Source organism: Serinus canaria, chromosome 5 (genome assembly GCF_022539315.1).
Source record: "Serinus canaria isolate serCan28SL12 chromosome 5, serCan2020, whole genome shotgun sequence".
NCBI classification, from domain to species: Eukaryota; Metazoa; Chordata; class Aves; order Passeriformes; family Fringillidae; genus Serinus; species Serinus canaria.
This window is the reverse complement of record NC_066319.1, coordinates 58,900,973-58,928,640: the sequence shown is the minus strand read 5'-3', so window position 1 is coordinate 58,928,640 and position 27,668 is coordinate 58,900,973. Positions and strand designations below refer to the sequence as shown.

Sequence of the window (27,668 nt, the reverse complement as noted above, 5' to 3'; positions counted from 1 at the left end):
TAACTGATCTTAGAAAACATTTCTAAATTTGAGTTTGCTTCAAATATATTTATTAGACATTATAGTGCTCTGTCTCCAGAGCAGGGTAAAACCAACTGACTGCCTTAGGGCTGGCTGGTAGAAATCTGTTTAATTACAACTGCAAAGAAGACTTTAGCACCTTAAACAAAGAAACAGCCATTTTATTTAAAGAAACAAACATTACAGACACAAATGTTAGAAACATCACAAGTTCTGAGCAGTTTCTGGATCCTGCTGAGGCAGGGATTGGGAAAGCACCTTAGCACAGTCTGGAATGGTTTGGCTTTGCACACCTGACCTCCCTAACTCAGCTTCTGCTCTGGTTTTCCATCCCTGCCCATATCAAGCTCTCTCAATGCCACAGGTGTTGAAGATGCAGCTGAACACGTTGCTGGTGTTCAGCTTTCTGCCCCTCACACCCATTTCCTGGAGTGCCTTACTCTCAAGGCAGTAGGGATGGTAGGAAGCCATTATTTTGCCTCTCTAAAACCACAGGGCAGATTTTGGACACAGTTTACCCTCCCCAGAAGGATTAATCTGCATTTAGCACCCAATATCACTGGTCTGAGGGTACACAGGGTGTCCCACAGCTACACAGCTCTGCTCAGGGTGTGCTGCCAGTGACAGGCCCATGAGCAGGAACTTGTCAAAGACTGTGGGAGGGGATTCAACATTCCTCTCAAAAATTGATCATAAACCACTTTCTAACAGACTATTTGGAGCCAGGCACTCTTTTTGCCAGTGCTCTTCAAGCATGGCAGCCAACTCCTCAACACAGAGGAATTTCTTCCATGAATTCTTTCAGAACACAGACACTGAGAAGGCACCACTTCATCTAGCTCTGCTTGAAGGCAAAAGCTGACAATCTGTTTGTGGATGGATCTAAAGGCTTGGATTTTTTGGTTGCATTTGTGTCCTCAGATTTCTGCTCCTGGCTCTTTTTCACTTCATCTTCCTCAGCTGGAGAACGCTTCCTCTTTTTGTCTTCTGCTGAGTCACTGACTCTTCCTCCTCTTGCTTTCTCAGTCCACATCTTTGAAGGAAAACAGAAAAGTACAAATTAGGTCACAAAACTCACCACTTTTGTTTTATACACATCATTACTCTGATTTTAAGGTACTGAAATAATTCCTGTGATGAACTAATAGGGATTAGGTAAGGAACTATTTCCTCAATTTTCTTTCTTCTAACAACATTCTCCTTCAAAACTGGACTTCTTTTGATATTGTGTATGAAATTGAAACTCTTAATTGTCTTTCTGGAGAAATGAGAAACCCAAAAGGCCCAACAAGTTAAATGAGAACAAATTTAATCCCCAGTGAACTAGGCCTGGCTATGTGACTTTGAACTCATTCCTTTTGTTATTTGTTCATTGATTATTCTCCTCTCACAAGCCTCACTTTGGAAAAGCTGCTGTCTGATATTGCTTATAATTCAGTTTATATTTTCATAAATTATATGTTATAGATCATGGCACAGTTCAAAATTGAAATCCATAAAGATGGGTAAGAGTGGAATCTTAAAAAAAAAAAAGAAAAAAATCCTAACTGAAAATAACCCAGGGATTCACTGGAGAGAAAAAAATTTTCAAACCCACAGAATCAGAGAATGTTTTCTTACCATCCTTTCCTCTGATGTCAGCATTCTAAATCGACTCATTCCTTCTTTTATTACTTCTGCTTCATTCAGATCAGGATTATCTGTCAAAATGTTTGCTCTGTTCTCTTCTAGCCACATCTGGAAACCTGTCTTAGGTCTAAAGCAAGCACATAAAAATTGTCTGGTTAAGAAGATTATAGGAAAACCACATCCTCCCAAAACAACATTTCTGAGCAGCACCAAACTGGGTATTTTTGCTCAGAAGACCTCTCAGAGCAGCAGCCTCCTCTCTCCACTGCAGGATGCTCTGAGAACATGCTGACAAGGCAAGACTAAGTCAAGCATTTTTATTAAAACTGTGATATATATATATATATATATATATATATATATATATATATATATATATATATATATGGAGATTAACATTTTTGGAATGACAAAGCATAATGGTTCTCTTCCTTTCTGACAGGGTCCCATCAAGCTAAAAATAGAGCACATTCATTAGCTGAGCTCATCCTTCTCACAGCTCTCCTTGCCACTTGTTGTAGAACATCATCTGTAAAGGTTAACTGAAAGAATGCCTGTCCAAATGAGCAATAATTACCTTCATCTTCCTCAGCTAAATGAAACATGATTGCAATAATGCAGGTTTCATGAGGATTGGGGTTGTAAGGAAATACATCTGCTTCCCAGGAACAAGACAGATTAGAGCCTCAACTAGGAAGAGATGAGCTCCTCAGGTGACTGAAGATTTTGTTGACCTTCTCTTTAAAAAAACCCACCAAAATAAAGCTTTTACTCTTTCACATAAGACCCTTAGCTTTGAGACTTTGTGATTTTCTAGAGCTGTTGAAATGTTCACTATTTCCTATGCTTGGGACTGTCACAGCAGCATGGTTTCATTTATCAAAGGTCATTACAAGCAGTATCAAGGCAAAAATTGTTGCTTAGAGCCTCAAAATTATATTTTGAACTGCTCATTTATTATTCCCTCCCAGATTTTTCAAGTGGGTTCATGCATGTGGCAACTTGTGAACTAAACTTTAATTTTCATGCTATATTTCTTTGGCAAGTCCAACATCTTCAGAAATAAAACAGATTTTGGGCTTGCATTTCTATCAAAATTGGAATAGGGCACTGAGATGCAAGTGTCTCTCACCTTCTGTTTTCAGTGTTTTCCTGTGCAGTGACTTTGGCTTCTTGGGACTCACTTCCTGCTTTTTCTTCTCTTTCTTCCACTGTCTTTTCACCAGGATTAGTTGCAGGTGTGCGGGGCTGGAAGAAGGAGGCTGCTGAAGCCTACAGAAATGGAGAACAAGAAACAAAAATGTAAAATCACCTCACTCTCAAACAACATGTACCATGTAGTCTAACAAACCCCAAGTCTTTCCTAAAGACATAATAATCACTTGCATTAAAAGAGTATCTAGTCCATCCAATTTCAGCAGAGCAGATGTTTACTTATTTAAAATAAAAGCACAAGGATCAGTACAGAAATTAATTTCTACAATTTATTCTTTTTTCTGCTGTTTTATGAGCTATCATAGTCTTTGCACTGTGCTTAAATGAATTCTGCCATCTAAGCTGCTTTACTCACAGGGTTTCATACTTAGTAAAAGCTGGTAAAATTCCAGTTTTTGTTCTTTCCTCACTGAAATGATGCAAGAAAGACTACAAACATTACCTGCTTGGTCTTGGGTTTGGGGGTCAGAGGCTTTATAACTGGAGGGTTCTGCTTGTCTGCAGCTCGACTGCCAGATGAAGATGTTTTCTTTGAGAATTTGGTCATATTGTCTAAAACATTTCCTGAGGGGACTGCTGGGTCCTTTTTGCTGGATGACACCTAGCAAAACAAAGAAATAGGTGTTTTATTTCTTTTCTGTCATGTTCCCCTCCAAGGTATCAGTTATATTGGAAACTCCAGACAGAATCTGTTGTGGTTTTCAGAGCATCACAACCAAAGCTGCAAAATTCTTACCTTAAATGGATTCACTCGTCCTCTGCTGCTGGATACAACCAGAGCTGTTTCAGAGGAGAGAAAAAAGAATGTAAAAATGTGTGCACTAACACATATATCCAAATCTTTGAGGAAATGTGCACATTTTAGATGAGTAGAAAGACACTTTAATAACCCTGTGAAGGTTATGCTGTACGTGCTCAGCTATTCTTAGTTATCAGAAATTCCACACAGGACCAACAGCTTAAAATACAAACCCAGAGGAAGACCCAGTACTTCCTCCACTCCCAAATCCGTTTCCACTCCTATTATTCTTGCTCAAGGGTTGGCAGGTTGCTGGAGGTCACATTCTGCTCCTGCCTGCCCACACTCACAGCTCTGCCCAAGGATTTCTCACTCTGCTTTGCAATAAATGTGCACGTGAGTAGTGAAACAAATCCATTGATCACTGCTCTCATTTGTCCCTTCATGGCACAGCCAGGCAGGCACTGATTCAGCAACAGTGTTGTGAACACCATTAGGTAGTGAAGACAGGAATGGGGAACCTCTTAAAAAACAATCTGTGTGAGCAGGCCAGGTTGGACAGGGCTTGGAGCAGCCTGGGATAGTGGAAGGTGTCCCTGTCCATGGCAGGGGGGTGGAATGAGGTGAGCTTTAAGGTCCCTTCCAATCTAAGCCCTCCCATGATTCTGTGAATTTACCATTTGACAACACTGTTATGCAGTAAATTTAAGTAGTAATGGGAGAACAAAGGATAAAAAACAGGAGCAGATTTGTGAAGAATGACAAAGGTGTCATTCTTTTATCCTGGAATAAATGATTTCCTCACCAGGCTTTGGAGTAGTCACCTCTGCTGAAGTGACACCTTTGGAGAAACCACTTGGCTCTTCTGAAAAAAGAAAGGAGAATATATTTAAATGCAATAAAATGTTGTAGCATAAATTCTTTTAAAAAATCAAACCAAACAGACAAGTAAGAAAGGATGGGGCTTGAGCAACCTGGTCTAGAGGAAGGTGTCCCTGCTCTTGGCAGCAGGGCTGCAACTGGATGATCTTTAAGGTCCCTTCCAACCCAAACCAGTCTGTGATTCCATGACTACAGTAAAATTATCAGAGAGTACAAACACTTTTACAAAACCATCTGGCATCTCTACTAGATTAAGAGTTGTAAATTTATTTCTTAAACCTTAAGTTTATTCCTTAAAGTGTGCTCAAACTACTCATCTATCAATCTACCTCCTGCAAGATTGGAGCTGAAATCAAAGTAACTGATTAGAAGGTGAGCCAGTCCTTTAGGAATAAAATCAGGCAACAGGAAAAAATCCCCCAGGGCCCCTCTAATGGATACTGAGCACAAAGCACACACAGCTGTGACACAGCAGATGACACACAGTGAACTTGTTTCTCTGCAGTGTCTGCAGGCACAAGCTGGAATATGGAGCCACTTAATTCCTTATTAAGTCTGCAAAAGCTATCTGGATAACTCCCAGTCTATTCAGAGAATATATTTTTCTTACTCTCTTTATGCACTTCTGGGGTTTCTTCTGCTTCCTCACAGGCATCAGTTTCTTCTTCATCTTCCACTTCTTGGTCCTGCTGAACATTCCTGCCTGGCAGCTGCCCCCACTTGGTGGCAGAGCTGCTGGAACTAAAGGAAGGAATTCAGCACAAAGGAAGTGGTCACCAAGTCAGAAGGAAAACTGAAACAACAGATGGCAAGCTCACTTACCTAATTTAGGCAATAAGAACAATAACATTTGGCATTTATGTGCATTATACCTTGATTAAACTGTGATGATTAAAGATTCATTAACCACTCCATAATTTTACTGCCAGAACACTTTGCAACAAATAAAAATGGAAATATTAAAGATCTTCTCTAATCTCCATGTAAACACATATTCCTCCAGTATCATCAGATTACTTTTTGTGCATCCATAAATATACACACAGTATATTCATATATACTATATATATGTATTTTTACATTTATGCATATATATGTGTGTATATATATATGTGTGTGTGTATATATATATGTGTGTGTATGTATATATATATATATATATATATATATATATAAATAAAACATGGATATATAATTTCATTTTGAAGGCATCAAGTTTGAACATTTAATCTGATTATTCTCTAAATTCCCAATACACTAGGATGTACAATTCTTGCATTTTCCTCCTAAAATTTGTCAATTACCAAAATCTGTATAATATACATAAACAAAAGGCCCATTTCTTTCAACCAAAACAATCAGTATTAGATTAGTCTGGCACTAAGAACAACATAATATTTGTGATGGATTTTAGCCCTCAGAGTGGTTGAAGTTGCAGACATGGGATTACAGCTTCCACACAGGATCCAGAAGAACAAGCCAGAATATTTAGAAATTAGTTTTGACTGTGCAGTTTAACACAGAAGAATGAGGGAAAGGCTACAGATAAATTCAGGGACTTATCACTTCCTGTTGCTTAAATAAGTCCCAAACTTCACACATAAAATTGCTATAGGAAGACATTGCTTTCAACAATATTACATAAATGAATATAAATATATGTCATTATTATTATTATAAATTTAAATATGTTAATAAGCAACCCCATAACAATTTTAAAATACCTATCAAAACACAAACACAGACCTTTTGCTTCATCATTTTATACAAAGCAGATGCAGGTAGGAGAGGAAACATTGATAGCAGAAAGAGAAAAAGAATGCAAAGGCAATCTGTAATATGTTCCATAGCTTTGAAGAGCTGGGATTAGTTAGGAGGGAATAAGACCAAATAAACTGAGATGGGATATTCTAAAAAAGGGATGGCTGGAGAAAGATAGGATTTTAAGACAGGTGTGGAATGAATTGAGGTTGAGAGACTGAGACAAAGAGAAAAAAAAAATAGGTGGGAGTCAAACAAAATGTGGGAAGAGAAAATTCCTGAGTCTGAGCAAGGTAGCATTGAGCCTGCTTTGGCTCTGAGGCTGCTGGACACAGGCACACAGGAAGTGAGGAGGGGAGATATTTCCCTCTGGACTAAGGAATCCTCACGAGACACCAGCAAGGATGTGTCATTCACAAGTATCATTTCCAAGCAGAGCAACTCGAGCTGTCACTTCAGCCACAAATACCCTGCAAACTGTGGGCTACAGAAGTGCAGCAAAACCCATCGCAGTTTTTAGCTGCGGAAATTCGCCTTACCCGGCGCTCGAGCGCTTTCGGAAATCCTCTTCCTCCTCCTCATCATCTTCCTGTGCTGCTGCCAGCTCTGAAGCTTTTTCAACAGCCACCTCACTGAGGAGCTGGGCCAGGTTCAGCCTGCGGGAGCGGGAGGCGTATTTGATGGCCAAGTTCAGCACGCTGGGGGTCATGAGGCCAGCGAGCTCCACGCAGCGGGACTCGCGCTCCAGCTTACAGGAGAGCTGCAAGAGAAGGAGCCTGGGGAGTCACACACCTCAATTTCACAGCTCCCTCAAGACTCCAGGAGTAGGATATCATGGTCTTGCTGGAGTGAATGAATAAAGATAGGACACCAATAATCATGAGCTACAAATCAAAGAAAAGCTTTGTTGTTTCCTTCTTTCCCCCACCCTTCACACTGCAGCCCACCTTTTATCAGAGTCTGAACCAGCCGGATTGCCAATCACTAGCCAGACTCCTAAGAAGAGGAATCACATCAGTATTTACATCAGATGCCATCTACAAATAAATTAGAGAGTCATAAAATGGTTTGGGTTGAAAGGGACCTTAAAGCTCATCTCATTCCAACCCTCTGCCACGGGCAGGGACACCTTCAACTATCCCAGGCTGCTCTAAGCCCTGGCCATCCTGGCCCTAAGCACCTCTAGTCTCAGGGATAAATCTTAGGGATTCTTTCTGTTATGTATTTGTACTTACAGCAAACAGCTTCATTAGGAGTTCTTGCTGTTCTTTCACTGCCTGATTTTTAGCATTTTCATCAAATTCATATCCATTTTTTGACAAGTAATCCATGTGGCTGTGAAATAAAACAGAACGCCAGTACTGCTCCTGAAAAAAGGGAGAAGGATGAGTGTTGGAATTCAGAGGGGAAAAACAGTCCATAACATAATGTCTAATCATTTACAATGGATTTTATCCACTTATTCTGAAACATTCCTTTCCTCTGATAATGAGGGTGATGGGCAAACAATTCTCCTTCAAGTCAATGCTACCAAGGAAAAGATGGATAACAACCACACTTACACAAACTGATCCAAACAGTTGCCATATATTTTGAATTCCATTTATATGACAGGCTTGCAGCAGGATGAAACCTGCATGTTCACCAATAAACTATCAGCACAGACAATTCTAGAACAAGTTATTTTATCTGCTGTCCCACAGCAAACTAGAAGTATTCCAGAATAACTCAGTAACCTTAGGAGTTGACCTGAGAAAAACATAAACAGAAACTATAATGCAAGTATGGCTATTAGACTAGGCTAGCCTTGTTCAAAATGATGATAAACTTATTCAAAACCAGTATGTTTTCATCAGATGTATTAGAATAATTTTTCTTTACCTACACATATTCTCTCAAGGCAAATCAACAGTTCCTGGCATTCTCATCCCATTATTTTGGGGAGAGGGAGGAATGGCAAACTATCAGATAAATAAACAAAACACTTAACCAAATGAAGGAGAATTCATTAAAAATGTCTGGGTGTTCATTATTGAAACTTTTTATCTACACTTCTATCAAAGAGAATAAATTTCAAATAGCATTGAACTGTTCAAAGGCTGAGATTAGAATTTATGTTCATTTCTCTTTTGTGCATTACAGCTGAGCATCACAAGTTTGAAATACTTAAACCAATAAAACCTGAAGAATAAAGACAATTATTTGTCTAGAAGTGGTCCACAGGCACATCTTGCTCCAACCAGCCTCTAAATAAGCCAAGCCAGAAGACCTGTGTTTTCAGTGATTATGAATTTGGATACTTAGTACATCTTTCAAAAATTTTGTTATGCCTAAAATAGTAAAATCCAGACATGATCAAGGGCACCTTGACTGTAATCCCCAAATCTGAAATCAAAACCCACTAAAAAACCAAGAGTGAGAAGGATTTCAGTGGTCAGAAACAGATCACGTGTTTCAGCTGACAGCTGAAACATGTTTCTGACAGCTTTGCATCAGCTCTGCCAGTTTGGTTTTGTGCTCTCCTAGGAACAGTTGGGAACCAAACCAGAAAAGCTCCACAAAGACTGAACCCAAATCATCCCCTTGGCCACGTGTTTTACTCAGGGTTTGCACTGTTCCTCTTTCACAGCAGAGGGGATTAACAGGGGTCTTGTATCATCCCCACTCCAGGGCCACCTGAGCCTCCCAGCTGTGGACTCCACCCCATTCCATACCTCCATCTGTCCCTTCTCTGTTTCCACTTGACAATAAGGAAGTTTAAAAGGCAGGATTGCTACAGCAGGTCGTGGCAGGGTGGGAGGGAACCGAGCTCCTTTACAGGGGATACACCTGAGCACAGAAACAGAACACAGCCACACTCAGCACATGTTCCACATCCAAACCAGGTCTCCTAAGCAGCAGGATACTTGAAGAGGATCTGTCCTTTCGAAAGTAGCAATTAAATGACTGGCTTAAATACAGCAATGTGTAAGATTGCATGAAAAAGGGTTATCTTTACATGGCAAGCAAGAAAAGAGTTCAAAACCAGCCAGGCACACACTGCTCTTGTTCACACTTTAAACTCCACATGTGGCACATAACACACTCTGATCTTGATCTCACAGAATGTTTGATTTAACAGCTGTCACAAAGAGTAAATGCATGATATTAAAATCAGAAGCCACTGAACAACTGAAGGGACAGACTTATTGCTTGATTATATTTAAAGGAATAATTTCTGGTAACAATCACTTAAGCAAACCATGGACTGGGGAAGAGCTGTGTTTCCTGCAGCACCAATGCAGCATTGACAAAAACATCTGAGTTTCTAAGCTGCTGTTCCAGAGACTTGAAAAAAAAAGAACAGGAAGCATCAGTGTTCTGGCTATCTCTTAATTAAGGCATGTGGTGTTTCTACCACAACCCTCCCCCCTCCTTATCTTCATTATGCTGCTGGCTTTGAGTAAAATGTTCTTAACAATTCAGAGAACAGCACCCTCTTTCTTGGAGTAGAAGGAAAAACTCAGGATGAAAGACACACAGTTGACCATCTTATCAATCTGATGTGACCTGCATATTTTTGGTGAATTTTCTGGAGGCCAACATAATGATTTGGAGGGAGAAACAGTCAGGGAAGTAACATTTTAACAAAGGTATCAAATTATTTCCCCTATTCCAAAAAAGCAGAGTATTATGAAGAATGCCACATGAGTTTAAATAAAATTCATCCTCCCACCAAACTCTACAATTGTCCACAATTAGTGAAGTAAGACAGTCTAAATTTCAGCAAAATATGGGAGTTGACGGATTCTGCCCTGATAGGAAAAGGACACAGATCACTGAATAAAAAAGGCTACAAATAAAGCTCAGCAACAAAATGTCCAGCATGCATGTCACACTAAAAAGAAACAGTTATTTAGACACACCAGTATAACATTTTATAAAGAAATGGTTAGCTTTCAGCTGAATATTTGAGCAATTTTACATCCAAAATGGTTCTTCAAGGCCACAGTTTAAATATTAATGTAATAACAGATAGCTCTGATTTATCTATGTCTGATGATGTAGATGAGTTATAGGATTGGATTCTTTTCAAAGTCAAAAAAGGGGAAAGCATTTGGGAGGGGGGGTAAAGATACCAAGAACCCCAAGAACTTGGAAAAAAAAGAAAAAACAACCAAAGCCATCAAAAGCAGAAGTAGATTTCTAACAGCCACCCTAACTTTAGAAAGTTTCTCTAGCAAAATGCAGTTTTATGAATGTGTCAATAAAGGGCACACACACCTCTGAGCCAATTAATCAGTCACAAATTAGAAAACTCTAATGAGTTACTCAAAGCCAGTTTAATAAAGAATCCTCCATGCAGAATTCTATTTGGGAGTTACCATTTGCTGTGAATATTTACCAGGCACCTGTTTCAGCACCTGTTTTGTAAAAAGGGATTGGAAAGGATTCTCTAGGATTGAAAACCAAGACAAATAAAGCATGAATTATCTGACCTGAGCTGCTGGGGATTTTCATGGATGCCAACGACCCAATAATGATCATATTTCCCTTTGCAATGCTCTCTGGTGTTGCACACTGGAATCCAAGTGTTCCCAAGCCCTCGGTTCAGCATCCGCACGGTTCCCTCGGAATCCACGTAGCAAGGGGTGCCTGTTTGGTACAAATGAGAGCAGTTCCTCATAAAGACAGCAAATTACAGCCCAGCAAGGTGGGAGTGGTGGGTACAGCTGGGAAATGATGGTTTACATATTTCAGACAGACGTCCTCTCTCCCAAACTCAGCAGAAATCCGTTTGGAAAAGGCAGTTTCCTTGGAGAGATGCGCCACCTTCTGTCAGCCAGCAGCACTGCTGGTCAACTGGCAGGTTCCAAAATAAAACATTTTATGGAAAAATCGAGTTTATACTGCTTGGGCAGATTCCCAAAGGAAACCAGCTATCATACAATTAATTTTATGTTTATTATAAAAGGTCCTCCCAAGCTAGAAACTTTAGGGGATTGGGGTGCTCTTATGGTGTATTAACAGAGTTTGTTTCTATTGGCTGAGCAGGAAAAGCAATCAGGAGAACAAGTTCTGATAACATTTGAATGGGAAAATACTGAAGATTTCTGACAAATATATTGAAAGAATAGAAAAATAGAATTTTGCTGTTGAGGAGATTGGCAGAAAAAGATCCAATTCTTAAGATCTACATTATTGAAAGGTCATTAATTAGCCAAACCTGTCCATAAAATAGCAGGATGGTTTGGGTTGGAAGGGATGTTAAAAACCATCTTGGTCTACCCCCTCCCATGGTCAGGGACACCTTGCACTATCCCAGGCTGCTCCAAGCCCCATCCAGCCTGGCCTTGGACACCTCCAGGGATCCAGGGACAGCCACAGCTTCTCTGGGCAACCTGTGCCAGGGCCTCCCATCCTCACAGCCAGGAAATCCTTCCCAAAATCCCATCTAACCCTGCCCTCTGGCAGTTTGAAGCCATTCCTCCTTGTCTTGCCCAAAGTCCCTCTCCAGCTTTGCTGTAATCCCCCCAGCAGTGTCAGTGTTTCCCATCACCTCTCATGCAGGTGTTTCATACCTTCTGCAGAGAATCCAACCCACACCAAATAGGATTTCCTTGTCAGAGAAAGAGGGTCTCCGTGCAAAATTTGTCTTTTCTTCATTCCTAGCTCCATCAGCTGTACCCCAAGGCACTGGTCACCATCAAACCCAGTACCTAGGAAGAAGTTGTTCAATGATTGTGTTAGAAAACAGAAGAATTGGCTAAATTAGTTTTGAATCAAAAATTAATTCTAATGCAGCATTACCCATGGATGCCACTGTCAGACACACAACTATTTGATACTTTGGACACACGAGATGTGCATAACAACAACTTCCTTAATTTCCTGTAGTAATTCCTTCTGGCACATCTGAAACCCAAATTTAATTTATTCATTTCACTGTTGCAAAATTCTCCCCTTCCCCACAGTTTAATCTCAGCATCCCAATATCAAACACAGGCTCTGCTGTCAGAAGTCACAGGTCTGTGGGTTGTGATGGATGAGCTTGTAAAAGCATCACCCAGAAGAGGAAAAGGACAAACACCATGAAGAAAAGAAGAAGAAAACACTCTGGTGTTTACAAACAAATTAACCAGAGTGTGAAGCCAGTGAGAGGTGAAGACTGAAAAAAATCCCAGTTCAAAAAAAGGCAAAAGGGAGAAAACTACCTCTGTGATAAACAAGCATCAGCTGCTCTCCATGTCCTGCCATGGACACCACTGGGCCTGGGAGACTGAAGATCTCCTTCTGGACTCCTCCAGCTGTGAACACACGGACCAGCAGGGCACTGGTGGCACAGGCAGCCCAGCCCTGACCCAGACAGATGGCCTCAATCTCTTCATCCTTTGGCATATCCACAGTCCACTCCTTGTTGGCATCCCAGGAGCCAAAATGGATGCAGTGGAGCTTGCTAAGGCAGAGACAAAGAACCAGCAAACATCTCAACATGAAGTACAACATCTGAAAATACACCAGTATAATAAATTTCTGTCAGGGATCTCTGATGGAACTACAGGTGGCACTACAAATTTCAAGTGGTCATTTGCAAAAGTGTTGCTCTTATTATTCAAAAACTGAAGAGCCAGCTTGACCTCCAACACTGCAGATTTAAAGTCTCTAAAGCCTGAAGCAGAGAGAGTTGAAAAGTCTGAGAAGAGATTTTTTAGATGGAAGTAGGTAAATGTCCTTCTTGGCACCCTGAATATCAGCCTCATTAGAAGTCAGTCATGTTATGCTATCTTTCAAAGGGAAAAAAAAAATTAGAAACTTCAGTCCTTAATAACTGAAAACTGCCTATGACCAACCCAGAGACATCATGCCTTTTGAGAGGTTACCCATTTCCACTGAGGAAAACACTGATACATTCAAAATGAGACAACCAATATATAACAAATAATACTTTTAAAGAATGCTCTTCAACTTACCACAAGGCTGTATGTGTAAAAATAAGAAGAAAGCTCTTTCTTCAAGATATTTCCACAGAAACCAACAATAAAATACTGCTGAAATTGTTCTTAAATGCAAGAACAGAGTTTAGCTGGCCCAGCTGCTTAAATCTTTCTGTGGTTTTCATAAACTTGTCTTCTTCACACTTGAAATTCTTATGGGTATCTCCAAACATCTCCTTAGCAACAGTGTGAAAAGAAATAGCTGAACCCTTATGATTGATCTTTGGTCTGAGCAGACTGAAAAATTGTTGTTCATGTTTACAATTTCCTTTAAGCCTGCATTGTGTGAAGTTTCCAGTATACATACATTTGAAAAAGGAATTAAAAAGAAATTCTTAAGAAAAAAAATACATTTTTCAATACTCTTGAAGTCTCCAAGTAAGTGGAAGCTAAAATCCTCCTGGAGAGGGGAACCATTGTCTCAGGTTTAGCTGGGTGTGTATTCAATTACCATCTGTCAGAGGTGGGGCAGTTATCCTCTGTTAATTGGGCAGTTTTCTTCATCTCTGCCACAGCCAACCCTCCCTCCAGGAGATCTCTGCTGTCCATGGACACTGAGTGTCCCTGCAGGGCTGATCAAATTCCACCATCCCATGGGGAGATGCTCTGCCCAGGGGAGGAGCCAAGCATTCCTACCTGGATACAATCTGAGATTTTGGGACACCAAGGCAGCCTTTCTACTGCATTCCCAGAGGAGCAGCTTTCTTCTCCACTGTATTCCCAGAGGAAGATCAGGCCCATCTCCAGCAGCCCTGGAGCTCCAGAGGAAAACTCCCCCCTTGTGCAGGATCCCTGCTCCAGCAGAACCACAGCTGGCACTGCAGGAGGGCTGCAGTCACCATTCAATGGGACTCCTGCTAACACCCTGACCCAGAGGGTGTCAGCTCCTATTCTGACTCTCTCAGTGTATTTTTGGCTTGGGTTTTTTTTGTTTGTTTTTTTTTTTTTTTTTTTTTTTTGTTTGCACTATTTCATTTGTATTTTTAATTTTCCTAGTAAAGAACTGTTATTCCTACTCCCATATCTTTGCCTGAAAGCCCTTTGATTTCAAAATTACAATAATTCAGAGGGAGGGGGTTTACATTTTCCATTTCAAGGAAGGCTCCTGCCTTTCTCAGCAGACACCTGGCTTTTCAAGCAAGACACCAATAAATAAAGTGCATGATCAAAAGCCAAAAAGCTCAGAATCGACTGAAGCCGATAACAAAAGCCAAAATATTTGAAACAAAAGCACCTCCCTATTATGGGTTGTGCAGAGCAAGGCCATGACTTACCTTGCAAGCTCCTCTGTACTCTCACAGGCCAGCAGGATGGCTTCAGTGGAGAGGTCAGCCATGGTGTGGCCCAGGGAGTTGGGGAGGTGAGTGGCATGGTGCACAGAGGTGTCATGGAACTCGATGTCTATGGCATTGTCCTGCTCGTCGTTGTAGCAGCGAATGATTCCAACTGAGTTCCACACCTGGCAGAAGGAACCACACACACCCAAAGAAACCCATCAACTCAAATGTCCTAATATACTGCCCTAAACCAGCCTGTTGTAATCATTTTATCTGGAACCAGAGTGAGTGGCAGGCTGGATAAAGATTGGAGACCTGTGTAATCAGGACTTGTGGTTCCTAAAACAGCTGAATTAGGTAGAAAGTAGTTTCACTCTCACTGCTCAGCCACCTTTCTCCCGACCAAATTAAGTGTAAAGAACTTGCAGACAGAAAGAAATAGTGAATGTTTAACATACAAGTCTTAGCAGCACAAAATTATCCACAGTTCTGTCACAGAAAGGAATTTTAAAATGGATTTGCTAGAATTGGGTAGCACGGGTACAAACTGCATTGCTTGATTTTGTCTTAAAGCAAAGTATTTACTTCTAAAGCAACTGGGATGTAAACCAAAACATTATGGAGCCCTTGCATGAAAACAAAGCTACTTTCCATTACTTAGCTTTACACTGTAAAGTATTAAAAAATATTGGACTAGATTAAAACATGACACAAAATGGACAATAATAAATACAAAATTAATATTTTACATCTAAATAACCAGCACTAAATCTAAATAACCACACAGATTTACCATGAATCGATGCATCAGATGCACAGGAGTGGAGCCAGACTGGAAGGGCTTTTGCCTGGGGGTTGGCATTGGCCCATCATAGAAAGGCTGTTGTGTAGATGATGGTGGCAAAGCTGAAAAGCCACCAGGCTGATCATCACCATCATCCTCCTTCTCAAGAAGACCAGAACTAGCTTTTATCAACCCAATATCTAGAAGTAAAAAAAACCCAAAAAACCAAATAAAAAGAAACTCACACACAGTATTATGACAGAATATAGGTTAAAAAAATTTAAAACAGTCAAGATTTCTCTGGAAAAACAAAGCAGAATATATCTGAGTACAAGATGCTAAAAGATCATCTCAGTAAAAGAGCTCTGGAAAATCAGTTCATTGTGTACCTAGTGAGTTATCATCATCATCATCAATCACTGCCCGTCTCATGTGGCCTGGGGGTTGCATAAGGTCATCAGCATCATCCTCATTATCTCCAGTTTTTGGGGAAGAAGGAGGTTCAATCACATCCCCATTTAAATAATCATCATCATCTCCATCAAACAGATCGTTGTAGTCTTTGGCCACTGCACTGGCAACCTACAACCAGATTAGCCATCAGCAAAGAAGTTCCTTTGGACATGCAACTCAAGAAATAAATTAACACCAAGATGGAACTTGCAAAGCACAAAACAGAGTGTTCCACATAACCTAAATAATGAAATTCATTCCAGAAGTCATTGGTACTGAGCACCTTGTCATTTGGCTTCTCTGCATCACCAATATTTTCCAACAGCCCCAGATTTCCTTCATTGTCTGTGTAAGCAATTTGCTTATATTTAGGGTGCCATGCCAATCCACAAATTGAGTATTTTTTCTCATGCTTCATCCTAAAAAGAATATGAAAATAATTGATTTTAGTAAAGTCCTCAGGGCAGAACCTTCCCCTCCAAGAGTTATTTCAAAAAAGTTGTAATTTTTATTTAGTACAAGAAAATTATATTACACATAATAAGATAATTGATAGGCCACCTTCAGAGTAAACAGCTGCTACAAAAATAGAGCAAGTCTTCCTTTTCTATGAAGAAAATAATTTAAGGTTTGAAAATCAATCAGAATCATATTCTTAAAACAACAGCTTCCTGATACACATTTAGAAGACAAAAGAACTCCTCAGCACTCATTTATTCCAGAACCATCCAGCTATAGAAAGAACATTATTTGTTTCTCTTGAATAAACTGATAAATTAATCCTCTATCTTTTCCACCCTTTATCCTTACAAAAATCATCCCATTAATTATTTATATTATCTGTATCTATAATTCTTAACACAGAGATTGTAGTTACATTCATGTTTCTTACACAGAATATTCAGATAATTCTCTTCTTCTCTACCTCATTTAATAATACCTTTGATTTTAACTGGGGGGATATTTAGGGGTTTTTTAAGAGCTTTAATTAACCAATTTGTGTTTGCACTTTTTGGCTTACAGGTGAGGATGGCTGACTGAGCTGTGTTTCCCTTTCCCTCTAGAAAACTTGTTACTGGGGTCTGGGATGAGAGGAAAATTGGTTTCCATCAAAGCTGTCCTTTAATCAATCAATCAATCAATCAATCATCAGTTCCAAAAATAATAACATACACAAAAAGAAAGATTCTGGGATTTGAACAAAATCCACATTCAAGTCCCTTCTCTAAGGTGCCTGACAGGTTAAAGGAGAAAACCCTGTAAATCTCAGAGTTTTCCAAGAGGCAGAGTTCTATATTTGCACAAAAAAGTTTTACAGAAAAGACCTTTAAGTTCTATTTTGAGAAAAAGAGAAGAATTTGGGGATTTATGGAACAACACTGAATACCTCTCTATGCACTGCTGGGTTTCCACATTCCACACCACTAAATTCCCATCCACACTTCCAGCTGCCAGGAACTGCCCACAAGGAGACCAGACCACAACATTCAAGGGCTAAGGAAAAAAATAAAATAAATTATAATAAAAATTAACAAATGAATCCACAGCATTCCTATTCTGAAGCTTTAAACAGACAGATATTCTGGAATTAAAAAAATCTATAATCATCTTTAACAGACCATATCCAGCCTCCTGTATATGGGCTGGGGTTAAGTAACTCTTTAAAAACTATTATAAAAATGGTTGGTTTAAAAACACACTCTTTGAGAAAGCACATATATTTTTGTTTTAGAATATGCATCTTCTGTCATTAAACAGTGCCATGAGGCCAAACAAAACCCAATTCTAGACCTGCAGAAAGAAGCAGAGTGTATTTTGCAAACTCAGCACTAAACCTTTATTTATTTTGACCTTTATGCAGTCCCACAAATGAAAATCTAAAGCTGTGTGTTCTGCATCTTAATAACACTAGAAGGTGATTCTCTTCAACCCAAAAAATCCCAATACACAGTGAGGCCAAAAGAAAGAAGGTGGCACAGTCAGGTCTACTAAACTTCAGCTCAATAAAATAGAAAGTGAACAAGTGACATCTCTGCTCCACACAGAAATAATACTCCTGACATTTTCTCTAAAAAGCTCTGTATTTAGAGCAGTTTGTGGAAACAGATGTTCTTCAGCTGCAGTGGGTGAGTCACCAGGAGACTTCAGAGACCTGGTGGGTTACTATAAATGAAGGAGGGGAATCACATGGAGGTGTTTGACACCACTCAGCATCTCTGCCCTGTTTTCCAACAGAAAGCAACAGGATGAGAAATTAAACAGAAAATGTGAACAATCATTACCAAGAGAAGGGGGCCAGGGAGAGGTACTGTGCAGAAGACAATTTCTTGCAGAATAACATTTAAATTGCAGAGTATTTAACAAGCCCCTGGTTTCTGCACCTACCTGTGTGATGGAGGCATCTGACAGATTAAATTGACTATCCCAGGTCTCTCTTCTGAACAGTTCAACAACTTTATCTACAGGAACTGCCAGCAGCTGCTCAAAGGAAAAATATTACACCATTTAGAACAAGTTACCTGTCAAACAGAACACTCAGGCAGCACATTTCCCTCATTCAGAAGCCTCACAGATGTGACTGCCTCAGGATTTAACAGCTCTCTAACATCCCAACCATGCCAACTGAGAGAGCAAGCTGAAGTAATTTAAATTACAAGGTTCTTTAATGCCTTCCACAGGCAACAGAGCAAAACAAGCCTGTTTTTACTGTAATCTTCATTTCCTTCTGGCAGAAAACTGCACCATAAGGTTATAGGTTCTTATTTATCAAATCATGACACACACACACATAATTTTCAATGCCCTGAGCACATGGCTTAGGTGATCCTTTACCCTCCCTCCCCAAACTCCTTTTGATCAGGTTACAATTTCTCAATAAATCTGATTGGAATAGCTGATTCCTAAACCAGCACATTTCATTTTCCATAAAACTACATTGATGTTACTGGCTGGTTATTTCTTTAGGATCTGTTTTTGTTAGGATTCCAACAATTTGCTTTGTAAGAGAAGCAAGACAACTGGTTACATTTTGAATACATGTGTGTGTGAAGAATTAAAAAATGGAAAGTATCTGGTTTTATGCAATATGGAGATTAAAACAATTTGTACTGAGGGTGACATTCACTCTTCCATGGAAAATTTATACATAACACTGTCATAGCAGCCAGAGATTTTGAAGAATCGTGGAATCACTTAGGTAGGAAAAGCCCTCTAAGGTCATCAAGTCAAACCATTACTGTGACAGTGTCATCTTCACCACTGACCCGTCCCCAGGTGCCACATCCACACAGCTTTTAAACCCCTCCAGGGATGGGCACTCCATCACTGCCCAGGGCAGCTGTGCCAGGTCTGACAACCCTTTTGGTGAGGAAATTTTCCCTAATATCCAACCTAAACCTCCCGTGATGCAAACTGAGGCCATTACCTCTTGTCCTGATGTTTGTGACCTGGGAGAAGACACCAACCCCACCTGGCTGCAACTTTGATCTTCAGGCAAAAAGAAAGGGAGGAACTTACTGAGGAAATATTTACTGACTAGAGCAAAATTGACTCAAAGCAGAGAAGGACAGGAGTCCTTTATTGCTCTGTTGTGAACAATTTGATGACTTCCCTCGTGTACCATGTTCCTTCCTATTCAAGCACACCAAGACTGCTGAATGCTGGTTAGGGCTGACAGCTGGACTCCTGCCAAACTCAGTCTGGAGCTTAAACAAGAAGCCATTTCCAGCTTTTCATGTTTCCTAAAAGGGAACTTCACCCCAAATATTTTCCTTACTCCCAGGAGGTGCAATTTGGGTTTGCCTAGATTGAATTCTACCATAGTACTCAGAGGCAAAAGAAGGATTAAGATGTGATAAAAGAATGTCAATTACCTTGCCAGTGCCAGGTTGCCAGGCAAGCCTGCAGATTGATTTAGCATTTATCACATCATTACATTTCTGCAGCAGCAGCCAGCTTGTCGTGCATGTCTGAAAACAAAATTTAAAAAAAATAAGCTTTTTAGCTCGGCAAAAATCTGCTGTTTAGGACAAATTCTTCAAAGAAATGGGTGGGGGGAAAAAACTAAAAGGAAGAAATATATCTGAACTAAAATAATCTCTTTCATAAAAATACAGTAGTACTTACTGCCTTAAAAATAATTTGTCAATGTAGCCCTGAAACTATTTTAATGACAATAAAACTACTTGTAACAGAAATAAGATCACAGAACATGTATTTTTAACCAAGTACAGAACAAATGAGCCCATCTATTCTTAGGTTATAGAGAAATGTGGCCAAAAAGCATTTGTCAAAACCAGATCAACTGCAGCAAGGTGACACACCACAGCCTGAATATGGTCCCAGCTGTATAAAGAATGAATGGCTGTAATCTCAAATCACAGCACAGATTCATGCATCAAACTGCCCCAACCCTGGAACATTCTCAATATCATTTCCCCAGAAGGCAACCACTGTTCGTCTGGAACATGAGATTTCACACAACTATGTTTGTGTCATAAAAAATTAGCAAGCCACGAGTGTGGGGGGGATATTTTCAACTGCACTTACAGGAATAATTCCACAGGGATTCTTATTCCAGTCAGTGGCATTTAGCAAAACTAATGCCATACCCATATGCATGACTGCCTTATTAAAGCCTTCACCTGAAATTCTCAAGTTCCTTAGAGTTCTAAGAGCAGAGGCTAAATGTGTTTACTACAGTTAATAAACTGTTTATTATAATCAAAATTCCTCAGTGCTGAAATTCTGAAATGAGGACTCTGATGTCAGTTGCTATCCTCATTTTGTCCTTGGCACTTACAGTGTTGGCCAATTAGGAGAGATGAACAGAAGGAATCAGGGATTTCACAGGCAGGAAGAACAAAACACAGCTACCCAGGCAACATTTCATAATCAGGTTTTGGAATTTCTCCCAGAAGCAGAGAGAAGTATTCTGTGAAGTGTAGCTAGATTTCATCCCCAAAAGGAAAATCCTACTCCAGGAGGGTTATTTCAGTCCAGCTCTTCTTGCTGTCTGTGAAATCCTGGATTGCTTAGGAAAGATTTCACGTGGAGAGGGCAGCCTTTACCTGATCTGCAATGCTCCAGACTCTGACAGAACCGTCACAGCTCGCCGAGGCCTCGGTGAGAGAATGGAGTAAACAAATTAATAATTAAAGACATGGAGAAATTAATGCTACAGAACTGAAAAATCCCTATAACCAATGGCACACATACAGGATACACAGGCAGTTTTAAGAAAAAACCTCCCTGTTTAAACCACTGTAAGAGTTAAAACTTTCCAATGCTGTCATCTTGGAGCTGTACTCAGCTCCAAGCTGCTGTAATTACAACCCCTCATACTTCAAGTGAGCTATTTATTTGCAAAAAAGGCTCAAGACTAATATTAAATTTAGTGAAGCACCTTTTCTCCTCTAAATTAAATTCCAGAAGAACACAGACAGTAACTGATTAGTAAAGCAAAGACTGAGTTCTCCTGGGAGGGAACAAGTTGTGACAGACTCCCATCACCAGCAAGGTCAGATGAAATGAAATCGTCTCATCTGCCCAGTCACTGGTTGGTTTTTTTGGTAAAAAAAAAAATTATTTTTTTTTCCCCCCAAGAAAAATGAGATTCAAAGCAGAAAGCAAATAAGAAAAGTTTCTTTTTACCAGGTAAACATCCTTGGGGTCAAAAGAAAGGCTTAAAACAGGAGCATCATGTCCTCGGAATGTTTTCTGCTTGCTGCTATCAGTCACCTCCACAACTTTGATCATAAAGTCACTGCAGATCACAATGATATAAAATTGTTATCATTGCTATTAACAATGGCAAACTATGGTTTTATGGCAATAAAAATTGGGCATTAAATATTTTTTGGGGAAGTTACAGCTCTCAACACTATATGATGTAATGGAAAATGAGAATCTTGAGGATTGTTACAATAGGAGTCAGGCCAGACTGGTTTTAGCAAAAAATTATTTTTGTACATGTCAAAATTCCTAAAATCTGGTTGTTTTTTGAAAAAGATATTATGCACACACAGACCATATATCTCTTCAATATAATATTCTACATGATGTAATAAAAAATCTCTGCTCAGATACTAGAGAGCTGATGACATCTACTGAGTGGGATCAATATTCATTACTATAATTATTTGGCCAAGTGGCTTTAAAAAAAAAGATGGTGCAAGTGGTTTATTTTGTGTGATTTTTTAAACAGGATTTTTAAGACTATTTGGTGTATCAGATGCAATAAGAGAATTTTAACAATTTAATCCCCTCTTTCAAAATTGCAGCCAATGCTGCAGTTTAACTCAAAATATCAATCCTAACTCCTAAGACGAAGAGCTCCTGTCATGAACTTGCAGTACCACTCCCTCTGAGAGGTCATTACAACACCCTCAGAAATTTCAGTTTAGGATCTAATTCTATAGGGTTAACCATTACTTTTAACCTTTTTCATGTAGCTCATGCTAACTTTGGCAGCCACTTGGATGTTAAATTTATATACAACTGAAGTTTGAAGATTTCATGTCAAAATGGAGAAATCTGGGACAAATAAAAGCAATTCTTCTCAGCTGCACTCCCACACTTCATGGCTTTCACCATTCTCCCTTAGTATGACACAAAGACCTCACTGAGGGGTGGCCTGAGAGTCTTGTGAGCTCTTTTTCCTAAAAATGTGGGAGCCCCAGCCAGGCTGCAGGAGTTCTGGGGTGTTATAAAAGTTTTAGAAACAGCAAAGAGTTTGCTGTCTGCCTAATCTCTCTAATCAAAGCTGGATCCTGGGGCAGAGCTGTTCTCTCAGAAACAAGCACTGGCAGAGGGCCCAAAGCCATGATCCCTGTCAGATTTGGAGATTACAGTGGTTACTGCCCAGCCTCCCAGTTTTGGTGGAACTGCTGCCAGAGTTCACAGTCCAGCACGTTCATCCAAAATGCTTTTCTGGTTCAATTCACACTTTGAGGAGTCAGGAAGCAGATCTCTGCCATCTCCCCTGTGGAGCAAAATTCCAGGAGAGGCAAGCAGGCAGTTTGAATTAGCTATGACTGCCCAAAGAATTCATCAAATCCAATTAAGAATCACCTGAGCCTTAAAAAAAAACCACAAAACCCATTGCCTGTTGGCTATTTTGCCTCCTCTGTTAAAGGACTAGAGTACATTCTGTAAAAACACACGTGTTGCCCTAAGAAAAGAACTAAAGTACATATTAAATTCCCCTCAGGCAAGTCTTGAAAGTGTCATCTGTTATCATTTGGCAGATCAGTGATGCTTATGCCAGAGAATGACTCAAAGCTCTCACACAAATCAGAGCCAATCTAACTTTTAGATGTGCACATTCATCTGCAACCCCACGATCCTGAGCAGCTGGGACATCATCCTCAGCTCCCAGTGACAAAACCCTCACTGAGAGGAGCCATCCACAAGGGTGAACACTTGTGCTTCAGCCTGAGAGCTGAAAACACTCAAGGCTCCAAAGAAAAGAATCTATTTCACACCACCAGGCTTGTACATAAAACTACTTGGTGGATCAAGTATCTCCCAAAGCATTGTTTCCTAAACTCCTCTTCATTCCTTTCTTCCCCTCCACCCCCCTGAAGGCATTTTCCAGCCCTCAGAGGTTTGTGGGTTCATGACCTTGTTGGTAACAAGCAGCCTGGGAGGAAGCTTGCAGATTCTGAAGGGCAGCAGAGCTTTTCCTCACACATTACCTGGATCCAGCAGCAACTTTGGTGCCATCAGGACTAAAGGTGACGTGGTTGACAGGCATGGTGAAACGAGTGAGGATCCCATCTGGAGCTCCCTCAGGAAATGTGTGGATCTGGACAGTGTTGTTGGAGACTGCTGTGATCAGCCTTCCATTCTGACAACAAAATCAGCCACAAAATCTGTCAGTTAAAACACATTTATGCCACAGAGAGAAAAATCCCACTCTCTTTTTTTTTTTTTTTTGTGTGTCCCAAATATTTTGACAAATTATTCATTTTTTTATTCATTTCATTCATTTATTCATTCTTTTTTCTTTCAAGAAGGTCTGACAGTAAGAGTAGTACAAGAAATACTCTTTTTTTTTTTCTGCCCAAAACTACAGACAAGCATAGTAACTTTAATAATTTATCACTTTAACCAAACTAACTTGCATGCTATTTAGATTCATCTGCTGCAGCATCAGGAGAGGGCACCCTTGGACTGGAATTCTCAGTTAAATGCCATCCTCATCAGGATGAGAAGTTCATTAACTATAGCTCAGTTCTTTGAAGAAAACAGAAGGTAGATGCTCACTAAAAATTAATCCAGATCTTAAAAAGTGCAAATAAAAGAAATAATTATACCATTCTTGGAAAATAATACCTCTTTGAGTAACAATATTATTCCTCAGTTGAACACAGCAGTAAAACTTTAAAATTAATATAAAGAAATGCTTGTTTTCTTTTTTATTGTGTGTATTTTTTTGGGGGGGGGAGGCAGTATTGTGGTTGGGTTTTTTTGTTAAGGTGTATAAAATTACAGTAAAAGTCCTGAAGATAAAGGAAGCAGCAGTCAGCAGTGAATAACCTAAAAAAATAAGAGACTAGATTTATACCCTAGATTACATCAACATCTCAGAACAGCCCCTCATGGCATTTCATTAATGAAGGGTAATTTTTTAAAAAGGATTTCCTGACATTTAAGCCTCCCACTGCTTAAAAATTAAACATCCCTCAAAACTAGGAGTACCTTTTCAATTTTTCCCAGGATTTTTCCACATCTATTCTTTAACAGGTTTAGCAATTTCTGGCTCTGCTACTGATTTGCTAAGAGAACCCATTCAAGTCATGTGGTTTGTTTGTGAAACAATAATTAATGTGAGGGAAATCTACAGCAAAATACCCTTAAAATCAATGATGAAAATAGATTTAACAGGCATTGAGGAATAGATACATGGGGTATGTTAAAAAGGACATAAGAAAGAGGATTCAATTAAGGCGGTAATTCTGAACACAACTTCAAATGATAATTCTAATAATGCAATACAAATATGTTAATACCCATTTATTTCCTCCTTCATACTCCTCTACAAAATCACAAGTAGTTGAAAAACAATCTTAAAATTTCTCTTTATCATTGCCAGGTGTAATACACAATATTTGTAGAACTGATGTAGCCTTCTGGAAGACTTCTAAAATTGCCACAAAGACAATATTTTAGACCCACTACGATTATTGTCATATAAAAAATTGGGCATGAAGGAAATAAGGTGACAATTCTCAAGCTACATACATGAACATGCATAGTAAAAATAATGATTTTCTATTATATAAATCCTCTTCTCACTTCAGGGACACTGGGTCAGAGGCATCTTTAGGCCAAGCAACAATTTTGAGAGTGAAACATCAACGAATTTTTTTAAAAAACAGTGTTACCAAACCATTACTCACTTTGTGAAAGCAAGTTTTGATTAATACAGATTATAATTCCTTGGACTTTAACACAGGCCCACACTAAACAACCTCTTGGCTTTCTTCCTAATACTTGATGATCACATCCTATGCTGGGAAAATTCTTGCAACTCACATGGTGAGAAAACACTGAAACAGCCTAAAAAGTTCACTGCATAATTAGCTTAATCTGCTGGGTTTGTTTCTCAGAAAGGAGATCAGAGTCAGAAATTAATATAACTCAATGTGAAGGAAGAGGAGGGGAAAAAAACATTACAAAATTAGTGTAAGTTATAATTCCTCTACAGCTGTGTATGGGGCAGAAAGAATTGCCAGAGGTAATTCCTGTTTATCGTTACCCACAGAGGCAGCATCCCTGAGCTGGCAGATCCACAGTCTGGAGGAAGATCCACAACTGTGAGGAGCTGTGTTAACAACCCTACCTTTAGAGCACATGAGTAGGCCTTTTCTCCCACATTAATGGACTTTGGATCATCATCATCCAGGTTTTCCCAGATCCTAACATCTCCATCACTGCCACAAGTCACAATGCAGCTGTGGAAAGACACAGGATTTGTTAACATCCAGGAATCTGCATCCTTTTTCAAGCATTTGGTAGGAATGTCAAATGAGGCTTTTTGTGGTTTCAAGGGATTGTTACCAGATCATCTCTTATGAACAGTCTTTGCAATGATAATTAACTTTAGAAAGGAATAAAATAATATGGACTTTAACCATAACCAGTATATAAGGTAGATCCTGTGAGTTTGTTTTGGCTTGGGGTTTTTTTAGTTTACTTTTTAGTCTATAAAAAGGTAATACTAAATATATAGTTTGTATTTATACATTTAAGAACTAGCACAAGGAAGAGATGAAAATATAGCAATCCCAATATTGCATTCCTTCAACTATATTTTTAATTTCTTAGTGCATACATAAACGTATTTACTCCCACACTACACTGATTTCTGCTAAAATCTATGAAGTCACTCATAAAATGTGCATATAGAGTTTATATATATATATATATAATACTTACTATATATATATACATGGGGATATATATATATATATGCTTACACTTAAGTTATAAATCAATCACTTCTAAAATCAGAGCACCTAAATATGTCACCCATCCAGTTCTCAGCACAGGCAAAACCCAAAGGATTTCTTGGACCATGCCAGGCCATAAATCCATCCCAGTATCTCACACAGCAGTGGCTGATATAGAAACTGACAGAATCATTTAAATTGAAAAAGCCCTCTAAGATCATCGAGTCCAACCATTGCCCCAGCAACGCTGAGGTCACCACCAACCCGTGTCCCCAAGTGCCACATCCACAGAGCTTTTAAATCCCCCCAGGGATGGGGACTCCACCACTGCCCTGGGCAGCTGTGCCAATGGCTAACCACTCTTTTAGAGAGGAAATTTTTCCTATTACCAAACTGCAGGGAAAGCATCAGACAGGAACAAGCCCAGCCCTCTCTTGGCTCTGGAACGGGGCGGTTACCTGCCGGTGTCATCGAAGCAGACATCAGTGTGTCCCTCGGTGTGGCCATATCGCATTGGCTTCTGCTTTGATGGCATCTTTGCTCCCACCTGTCTGCTCATGGAGAGGAAAAAAGAGAAATAACATCAATTAAAGGGAAACACTTCGGGAAGAGCATCAGATGGGGGGACAAGGTGAGAGCTGCTGGGACACCCACCTGCAGGGATGGGGACATTAGCTGGGGACACAGGATGGGAGATGAGGACACTGTGGGGATGAGGACATGGGAATGAGGACATTGCTGGGAGGGGAGCAGGGGACACTGCAGGGATGGTGACATCACAGTGATGGGGGCACGGGAATGGGAGATGAGGACACACCGATGAGGTCACGGAGACAGAAGATAGGGACACTGTAGGGATGATAGGGATGTAGGATGACAGGGACACTGACATTGCAGTGATAGGAACACGGGGTTAGGGGGAGCCACAGGGATGGGGGCATCGGGAAATAGGTATGGCGACAGGAGATGGGAAGATTGGATATTGCAGGGATGAGGGACCTGCCGATGAGGTCACGGGGTGGGAGATGGGGAGACATTTCAGGGATGGGGATATCGCAGGAATGGGAGATGGGAACACGGGGATAGGGGGTGTGAGGATGGGGACACCGCGGGGATGGGGACACAGGGATAGGGAGCGTGAGGATGGGGACACGGCGGGGATGGGGACACAGGGATAGGGAGCGTGAGGATGGGGACACCGCGGGGATGCGGGCCCGGGTTACCGAGGCCCGGAGGGGCCTGCCATGCCGGGGCCTCTCCCTCGGCCGTCCCAGGGCAGGCCGGACAAGCCGCCCACCGGACCCCGGCAGGGGCCCCCATTCCCCGCGGCTGCCCCCGCTCCGGAAAGGTCCCGCGGGGTCCCGGTAGGGCCACACCCGCCATCTCTCCCTGTCCCTCCCGCCGCTCACCGCCGGCCCCGCCGCCCGTTCGAGCCTTCCCGCGCCCGCCGCCGCCGCTCCGCCCTCGGGGGGCCGG

At 40.4% G+C, this 27,668-nt stretch overlaps 1 protein-coding gene across 1 annotated transcript; it reads right to left on the bottom strand.

The window, feature by feature from the left end:
• Nucleotides 1-165: 165 nt before the first annotated feature.
• Nucleotides 166-27,652, bottom strand: WDHD1 (WD repeat and HMG-box DNA binding protein 1). The gene is made up of 26 exons (XM_030240793.2): nt 27,602-27,652; nt 26,651-26,743; nt 25,583-25,694; nt 23,433-23,584; nt 21,388-21,499; nt 20,805-20,855; nt 19,608-19,703; nt 18,121-18,213; nt 17,123-17,229; nt 16,019-16,154; nt 15,672-15,864; nt 15,292-15,482; nt 14,496-14,680; nt 12,442-12,683; nt 11,809-11,946; nt 10,726-10,882; nt 8,962-9,076; nt 7,483-7,614; nt 6,787-7,007; nt 5,097-5,227; nt 4,410-4,469; nt 3,602-3,645; nt 3,308-3,466; nt 2,783-2,922; nt 1,642-1,777; nt 166-1,054 (listed from the first exon to the last, which is right to left on the bottom strand). Exons 2-26 carry the CDS (start codon nt 26,725-26,727, stop codon nt 857-859), a joined length of 3,378 nt encoding a protein of 1,125 aa, XP_030096653.2. The 5' UTR covers nt 26,728-26,743; nt 27,602-27,652; the 3' UTR covers nt 166-856.
• Nucleotides 27,653-27,668: the final 16 nt, after the last annotated feature.

Excerpts from the sequence above, each read along its gene's own strand:
- WDHD1 (XM_030240793.2), bottom strand. The coding sequence starts at position 26,727 with ATGCCATCAAAGCAGAAGCCAATGCGATATGGCCACACCGAGGGACAC. Across the intron at positions 4,470-5,096 it reads CCCAGAAGTGCATAAAGAGA|AAGAGCCAAGTGGTTTCTCC; the intron begins GTAAGAAAAATA and ends TTCTTTTTTCAG. Across the intron at positions 3,646-4,409 it reads GGTGACTACTCCAAAGCCTG|CTCTGGTTGTATCCAGCAGC; the intron begins GTGAGGAAATCA and ends CCTCTGAAACAG.